The sequence below is a fragment of the Dipodomys spectabilis genome, unplaced genomic scaffold, assembly GCF_019054845.1.
Source record: "Dipodomys spectabilis isolate Male_0828 unplaced genomic scaffold, ASM1905484v1 ptg000208l, whole genome shotgun sequence".
Classification (NCBI taxonomy): Eukaryota; Metazoa; Chordata; class Mammalia; order Rodentia; family Heteromyidae; genus Dipodomys; species Dipodomys spectabilis.
Window position 1 is genome coordinate 187,386 of NW_024870885.1, and position 8,102 is coordinate 195,487.

Here is an 8,102-nt window from a genome sequence, read left to right on the forward strand (position 1 = left end):
GGGGCCTGCTAAAAATCTGCACGTTGAGCTTTATTCTAAAATTAAAGACAAGCAGTATTCCACAGAAAGGCTTTTTACCAGGGCCCTGCCATGCAGGGCTTCACGCCTCCAGAACCCACTCCCCGCCCTGGGGGCAGCGCGGGGGCGGGGGCTGACAGTGCCCAGCACCTGACCAGCCACTGAACCACACATGGTTTTAGGAAGGAAAGAACTGGCTGGTTTTGGTCCAGGGCGGTGGCAGCTGCATCCCAGGGCAGGACGCTGTGTTCACCCAGGCACCATCTCAGGGCAGCCATGGCCCCTGGGTCCGGGTGGGTCTAGTTCTACCCGGCCATGCTAGGATAGAAGCTTCCTGAGGCCGGCCAGGGACTGCAGCTCTCAGGATGCAGGTTGTACCGCAGAGGGTCCAGGAGTAGACAGTGCGCTAAAGCTGGGTATACTGCTTTGAAGACAGGATGTCACCATGCAAACCAGGAGCTCTGGATCTCAGCCCCCAGTGCTAGGATCACAGGCATGTACCACGCTGCCCCATCATTCCCAAGACTTGCTTTCTGCACAAGAGCTCCCGTCTATGGGTGTCATTCATTCAGGTGGGGCTGGGGGGCTTCTACAGCCCACAACCACCCACAGTCCAGGCACCCCGAAGGAGCCATCTATGCAGTTAGCACATCCGTGTCCCTAGCATGGGGGACATCCTTGGGGAGAAGCCGCCTCTGAAACACTGTGTCCAGCAGGAAAGCCCACTGAGGACGTCCACCCAGGACATCCAAAGATTTCCACTGACCATATGGACTTATCCAGAGCCCCCCACAAATGCAGGCGCCCTGTTCTATCTGCAGCTAGACCCTCAGCACAGCAAGTCCAGGTACCATGCTCCATGGGTGGCTCCTCGCTCTGTTCTGGCTGTACTATGTGCATCTGGGTCATGGAGGAGGTGCAGCCTACAGTGTATCCCGGGTGATGGAGGAAGTCCAGCCCATAGTGTATCCCAGGTGATGGAGGAAGTCCAGCCCACAGTGTATCCCAGGTGATGGAGGAAGTCCAGCCCAGTGTATCCCGGGTGATGAAGGAAGTCCAGCCTACAGTGTATCCCCAGTGGTGGAGAAAGTCCAGCCCACAGTGCATCCTGAACCATGACATGCCAGGCCTGCCTGGGCCATGGAGATCTAGTCCGGACTTGTGCTCAGAATCGAGGCAGCAGGCAGTATGAATAGGCAAGAGGCAGGGAGTTGCCCAGGGCGGCCTAGGGATACATCAGCTCTGCCCGCAGCCCGTGGCGGGTCAGTCAGCAATGACTGCCCAACTGTCAGCTCTGGCTGCTGGGGCCATCAGCCTCGCTGTCGCTACTCTGAGACCGCTCTGAGGGGCTTTCCAGCCGGTGCAGCTCCAGGAAGCCGGTGATGAGCCTGGCAATGGCTTCTACATCGCTGGAGGCAAACACCAGGAGGGAGGTCACCTTGGCACAGGGCAGCCCCCTCCCATCTGGGCCCCTTATTCCAGTGCCCGTCACCTGACCCCAGTCCACACCGATGCTTCCCTGTGGGGACTGTGCACAGCTGCCCGAGCCCGCACCGTCCTCTAACTCCTCATGTTCTGCACACATGTGGCCTCTCCCCAATGCCCTAAGACACTGAGGGGTCAGCCGGCAGTGCGGGTCAGCCGGCAGTGAGTGTCAGCCAGTAGTGCAGTGTCAGCCGGCAGTGTGTGTCAGCCCACAGTGTTAACTGGCAGTGAGTGTCAGCCTGCAGTGCGGGTCAGCTGGCAGTGTCAGCCGGCAGTGAGTGTCAGCCGGCAGTGTGAGTCAGCCGACAGTGTCAGCCGGCAGTGTCAGCCGACAGTGTCAGCCGGCAGTGTCAGCCAGCAGTGTCAGCCGACAGTGAGTGTCAGCCAGCAGTGTCAGCCGACAGTGAGTGTCAGCTGGCAGTGCGGGTCACCTGTCATCCTGCTGGGGATGGGGGTGGGGAGGGACTGCTAGCCTTACCTACGGTGGCCCAGGACCGCGGACTGGGTGAGGGGGTGGGAAAAGCCTGTGGCAAACCGGAGCACCACCATGTAGCCCTTCCCAAAGTACCGGACCTTCTCCTCCTCCACGTTCACGTCACGGATGTCCTTCAGCTGAACCACCACTGGGGCAGGGGCACAGGTCAGAGGCCATGCCCCTCTGCCCCACCACCCCCACTGCAGGACAGCAACCCCAAGGCCTCGGCTCCCCTAGCAGTCACAGCACTGCGAGCTCCAGCCTGAGCTGCGGCGGGAGTCTTGTGGTGAGGAGTCCGTGCTCACAGACCACGCCCTGCAGAAGCTGCCCCCCCAGAGCAGCCCACCTCAGGACCCACCAAGCCTCCACCGCGGTAGCCATCCACACTGCACTTTCACTCCACCAGAGTGGTGTGTGCATCACAGACGCCACAGACCCCACAGGGCAATGCACCGCACGCTAACCCGTGGCCGAGCCAGCCCCAGGGTGTGGTGTCCTCTGATCGTCCAGCCCCTAAATGCAGGCCCGGCAAAACCAACCAGGGACAGAGCACTGGTGAGTCATTTGCTGGGTGGTGCAGTGCAGCCTGCCTGGCACCACAACCTACCCCAGCGGCCCGACCTGGAAGGGCTGCCAGGGATCCTCAGCTAAGCCCCCAGAGAACACAGCACATGGGGTGCCAGCCTGGACCCACACCGCCTCCAGGCTTTCAAGGCCAGCACAGCACCCCAACTTCCCACAGCTCACCTTGGTCCTGGCCTGCTCTGAGGAGGGTCAGCAGCTTTTGGTACAGGCTGAACGTTTTCAAGATGACTTTACCAGTGCTCTTGTTAAAGATGGCTTCCTGCAAACCAACGTACACTGACCACGCACACCTGGGCCCCGGGGTCTCATTCCCACCCGGCCTGCACCAGACAGTGAACAGGGGACTCAGACCCTGGCCCCAAAGCCCCCAGAGCTCTCCACAGAGCCCACATCTATGCCTGAGCCCTGGGCGGGCTCTGGGCATTAGGGTGGGCAAGTGCATCAGAACTGAGCCAGCAGTGAGGCTACCAAGTGAAAAAGAAGGTGAGGCAGCTGCAGGGACTCTGGGACAGCGGGGGGTGGGGGGTGGGGGCTGCCCCCGGCAAAGGCAAGGGCGGAGGCCAGCTAAAAGACACGGCCTAGCTCAGGCAGTCATCTGACCAACCGACCAGCCGGGAGGACCTGTCAACTCAGCGGGGAGGACCTGTCAGCTCAGCGGGGAGGACCTGTCAGCTCAGCGGGGAGGACCTGTCAGCTCAGCGGGGAGGACCTGTCAGCTCAGCGGGGAGGACCTGTCAGCTCAGCGGGGAGGACCTGTCAGCTCAGCGGGGAGGACCTGTCAGCAGCTCTCACCTCCCAGTCCTCCAGGTTCTGCACAGCTACAAACAGGCAGCCTGTGACATAGAAGAGCTTCCATCCCAGACTATCTGCAAACAGACACAGGATGTGAGCTGGGAGTGACAGGGCGAGGCAGCAAGCCCACGGGAGGCCTGTCCAGCACACTTGTGCCCAGGGCATGGAGGCCAGAAGCCTGGCTGACCCTGGCTCCCAGCGCTCAGCTATGCCCCTGGCCTGGCCACTCTGCCAGCTCTGCCTGGGAGTCCACTGGGCTGGACAGGAGAGCCCTCCCTGTGCGGGGCACCAGGTAAATGCTTGAGGGCCCTTTTCCAAAATTATTTCGTGACCTAGGGTATGCACAGCCTTAAGATGTGAGCGGCAGGTTGTGGGGTGGGTGCTCTAGTGCAAGGTGAGCGGACAAACCAGCCACACCAGAGGCCACACTGTAACTGCTCCCGGGCCACTGCTTCCCCTGCTTCCCCTGGTCTCTAAACACCTGAAATGGAGGGGGGGGGGGTTACCTCCACTGTAGTAGGCTGCCGCAAGGCCCGTGGATAAGATTCCTGCGGGGAGAGATGGAGCTCTTGGCTGGGGGTTCCAGGGAGCCCCCAGTGCACCCCCCCACAGGCTGGCTGGAGAAATGGCCACCAAGCTCATCCAGAGCCAGGCACAGCATTCACCAGGCAAGTTTGGAGCTGATCCGGAAACGGGTCTGATGTGGGTATCACCAGGAGGTAATGTGGTACCCAAAAAATTACCACAAGCCGGGCACCGGTGGCTCGCGCCTGTCATCCCGGCTTCTCAGGAGGCTGAGATCTGAGGATCGCGGTTCAAAGCCCGCCTGGGCGGGAAAGGCCGTGAGACTCTCATCGCCAATACCCACCAGAAAACGGAAGCGGCGCTGCGGCTCAAGCGGTCGAGCGCTCGCCTTGAGCTGGGGGCCGGACCTGACCGTGTCACAGGCTGCTGACGGCTCAGCCGGGCCGGGGCCGGGGCGGGAGCGGGGACGCTCAGCCGGGCCGGACTCGGGAGCGGGAGCGGGGGCGGGACGCTCAGCCGGGCCGGACGCCGGGGCGGGAGCGGGAGGGGGGACGCTCAGCGGGGGTGGGACGTTCAGCCGGGCCTGGGCGGGAGCGGGAGCGGGGACGCTCAGCCGGGCCGGACTCGGGAGCGGGAGCGGGAGGGGACGCTCAGCCGGGCCGGGGCCGGGGCCGGGGCCGGGGCGGGAGCGGGAGGGGACGCTCAGCCGGGCCTGGGCGGGAGCGGGAGCGGGGACTCGGGAGCGGGAGCGGGAGGGGACGCTCAGCCGGGCCTGGGCGGGAGCGGGAGCGGGGGCGGGACGCTCAGCCGGGCCTGGGCGGGAGCGGGAGCGGGGGCGGGACGCTCAGCCGGGCCGGACTCGGGAGCGGGAGGGGACGCTCAGCCGGGCCGGACTCGGGAGCGGGAGGGGACGCTCAGCCGGGCCGGACTCGGGAGCGGGGGCGGGACGCTCAGCCGGGCCTGGGCGGGAGCGGGAGCGGGGGCGGGACGCTCAGCCGGGCGGGACTCGGGAGCAGGAGGGGACGCTCAGCCGGGCGGGACTCGGGAGCGGGAGGGGACGCTCAGCCGGGCCGGACTCGGGAGCGGGAGGGGACGCTCAGCCGGGCCGGACTCGGGAGCGGGAGGGGACGCTCAGCCGGGCGGGACTCGGGAGCGGGAGGGGACGCTCAGCCGGGCGGGACTCGGGAGCGGGAGGGGACGCTCAGCCGGGCCGGACTCGGGAGCGGGAGGGGACGCTCAGCCGGGCCGGGGCGGGAGCGGGAGCGGGACGCTCAGCCGGGCGGGACTCGGGAGCGGGAGGGGACGCTCAGCCGGGCCGGGGCGGGAGCGGGAGGGGACGCTCAGCCGGGCCGGAGCGGGGGCGGGAGCGGGACGCTCAGCCGGGCCGGACGCGGGGAGCGGGGACGGGAGCGGGACGCTCAGCCGGGCCGGACGCGGGAGCGAGGGCTGGGACGCTCAGCCCAGGCCGGGAGCGGGGGCGGGGGCGCTCAGGCAGGCCGGGGCGGGAGCGGGGGCGGGGGCGCTCAGCCCAGGCCGGGAGCGGGGGCCGGGGCGGGGGCGGGGGCGCTCAGCCCAGGCCGGGAGCGGGGGCCGGGGCGGGGGCGGGGGCGCTCAGGCAGGCCGGGGCGGGAGCGGGGGGCGGGGGCGCTCAGCCCAGGCCGGGAGCGGGGGGCCGGGGCGGGGGCGGGGGCGCTCAGGCAGGCCGGGGCGGGAGCGGGGGCGGGGGGCGCTCAGCCCAGGCCGGGAGCGGGGGCCGGGGCGGGGGCGGGGGCGCTCAGCCCAGGCCGGGAGCGGGGGCCGGGGCGGGGGCGGGGGCGCTCAGGCAGGCCGGGGCGGGAGCGGGGGCGGGGGCGCTCAGCCCAGGCCGGGAGCGGGGGCGGGGGCGCTCAGCCCAGGCCGGGAGCGGGGGCCGGGGCGGGGGCGGGGGCGCTCAGGCAGGCCGGGGCGGGAGCGGGGGCGGGGGCGCTCAGCCCAGGCCGGGAGCGGGGGCCGGGGCGGGGGCGGGGGCGCTCAGGCAGGCCGGGGCGGGAGCGGGGGCGGGGGCGCTCAGGCAGGCCGGGGCGGGAGCGGGGGCGGGGGCGCTCAGGCAGGCCGGGGCGGGAGCGGGGGCGGGAGCGCTCAGGCAGGCCGGGGCGGGGGCGCTCAGGCAGGCCGGGGCGGGGGCGGGGGCGGGAGCGGACGCTCAGCCAGGCCGGGAGCGGGACGCTCAGCCCGGCCGGACGCGGGAGCGGGGGAGGGGGGGGCGGGAGCGGGAGCGGACGCTCAGCCAGGCCGGGAGCGGGAGCGGGGGCGGACGCTCAGCCCAGCTCGGGCCGGACCAGTCCAGCCTGGCAAGAGGCCCAGGGGGAGGAGAAAATGGGGAAGCCCCGGCCCACCACCACGCGGGTGGGTGCACGGGAGGGGGGAGGGGCACGCAGGGGCATGGGCGTGGCGTGTTAGGGGGCGTGGCGGGGCATGGGCGTGGCGTGTTAGGGGGCGTGGCGGGGCATGGGCGTGGCGTGTTAGGGGGCGTGGCGGGGCATGGGCGTGGCGTGTTAGGGGGCGTGGCGGGGCATGGGCGTGGCGTGTTAGGGGGCGTGGTGGGGTCCGGGCGTGGCCTGGGTGTGGTGACCAGGGTCTGGGTGTGGTCTGGGCGAGGCGCGGGAGTCTGGGCGTGGCGCCGGGGGTCTGGGCGTGGCGCCGGGGGTCTGGGCGAGGCGCGGGAGTCTGGGCGTGGCGCCGGGGGTCTGGGCGAGGCGCGGGAGTCTGGGCGTGGCGCCGGGGGTCTGGGCGAGGCGCGGGAGTCTGGGTGAGGCGCCGGGGGTCTGGGCGTGGCGCCGGGGGTCTGGGCGTGGCGCCGGGGGTCTGGGCGTGGCGCCGGGGGTCTGGGCGTGGTGCTGGGGGCCTGGGCGTGGTGCTGGGGGTCTGGGCGTGGCGCCGGGGGTCTGGGCGTGGTGCTGGGCGGCGGGGGGGGGTCTGGGCGTGGCCTGGGGTCTGGGCGTGGCGCGGGCCGCCCCGTGCACCGGACGGGACAGGACGGGAAGATCGGACAGGGCATGGGCGTACGAAGGAAGTCCTTACCGAGCAGCAGCGACCAGGACCGGAGGCCCGGCGCCCTCTTCAGATGGAGGCGGGAGCTGGTGCGGGCCTCCACGCGCATGTACATCGCGGGCCGCGGGCTGCACGCGCGGCCTCCGACCCGGCAGCCGCTCGGTCTGCACCTGCAAAGCCCCGCCGTCAGCCAGCGCCCGGGCCCCCGGGGCGGAACCGGAGCGCGGCGCCCACAGGTCGTCAGAACCCCGCGTACCTGCACGGCCGAGGAGGGATGCGAACCCGCGAGGGCACGGCCGGTGGACCCTTGTCGCAGGAACTTCCGGGAACGAAGGCGGTGCCGCGCTGCCGCCCGGAGTTGTGGGGCGACCGGGACTTCCGGGATCGAGGGCCAGACCCCAAGGACTTCCGGACGGGGTCCGGTCTATGGGCGGGGCCTAGCGAAGGGAGGGACGTGGTGTGGGCGTGCCCGGGGCGGGGCCTGGCGGGCCAGACCTCCGAGCCCGGCGCTGGGTGTCCGGCCCCGGCGGCTCCGGACCTCGAGCGGGAGGGCGCCTGGATCTTGCCCCGAGCGGCCGTCCCGCAGCCTCGGGGAAACGCCGCGGTCCTGGAGCTCCCAACAAAGAGCAGGCAGTAGCCTAACGGCGGAGCGTGTCTTCCCACGCTGGGGGGCTGGGCTCGAATGGGAAGAACCAGGGTGAACAGTGTGAGTCCCAGTGAACTTTGTCCCTGTGGGGAGGAGACGGTGGGTCCCAGGTCCGCCCCGAGGGGGCTGCAGCCCCCTGACTCGAAGGCGCACCGGCGGGCGCCCCCGGCCTGCGCCCTCACCGGAAGAGGCTGGGGCGGCGGCCAATGCACGTGCAACAGCCACCGTGGGAAGCCAAAAGTAGGATCCTGGTGGAGGCCAGGACCTAGGCAGGCAGTGAGACCCGGGTCTCAGAAATAAACTGTCAGCCGGCGCCGGTGGCTCCCGCCTGTCATCCCAGCTACTCAGGCCGAGATCTGAGAATCGCGGTTCAAAGCCAGCCTGGGCAAGAGTCTCCAATAAACCGCCAGAAAACCGGAAGTGGTGCTGTGGCTCAAGCGGTAGAGCGCCCGCCTTGAGCTGAAGAGCTGAGGGACAGCGCCCAGGCCCAGCGTTCCAGGCCCGGGACCGACCAAGAAAAAATAAACTGTTAGATTATTTGGATTT

At 69.5% G+C, this 8,102-nt stretch overlaps 1 protein-coding gene across 2 annotated transcripts; it reads right to left on the reverse strand.

Annotated features, from left to right (window-relative positions):
* Positions 1-9: 9 nt before the first annotated feature.
* On the reverse strand, positions 10-7,681 carry LOC122122415 (cytochrome b-245 chaperone 1). 2 transcript variants are annotated; one of them, XM_042696579.1, is made up of 7 exons: positions 7,167-7,681; positions 6,941-7,080; positions 3,862-3,903; positions 3,356-3,429; positions 2,726-2,822; positions 1,982-2,126; positions 10-1,427 (listed from the first exon to the last, which is right to left on the reverse strand). In XM_042696579.1, exons 2-7 carry the CDS (start codon positions 7,023-7,025, stop codon positions 1,307-1,309), a joined length of 564 nt encoding a protein of 187 aa, XP_042552513.1. In that variant the 5' UTR covers positions 7,026-7,080; positions 7,167-7,681; the 3' UTR covers positions 10-1,306. The 2 variants fall into 2 exon arrangements, with proteins under 2 accessions (XP_042552513.1, XP_042552512.1); XM_042696578.1 differs by having other exon boundaries at positions 6,941-7,051; positions 7,167-7,322.
* Positions 7,682-8,102: the final 421 nt, after the last annotated feature.

Bases quoted from the DNA above. Each gene is read 5' to 3' on its own strand.
- LOC122122415 (XM_042696579.1), bottom strand. From the start codon at position 7,025: ATGTACATGCGCGTGGAGGCCCGCACCAGCTCCCGCCTCCATCTGAAG. The intron at 3,904-6,940 runs GTAAGGACTTCC...CTCTCCCCGCAG, and splicing joins GTCCTGGTCGCTGCTGCTCG to GAATCTTATCCACGGGCCTT. The intron at 2,823-3,355 runs GTGAGAGCTGCT...GTTGGTTTGCAG, and splicing joins AGAACCTGGAGGACTGGGAG to GAAGCCATCTTTAACAAGAG.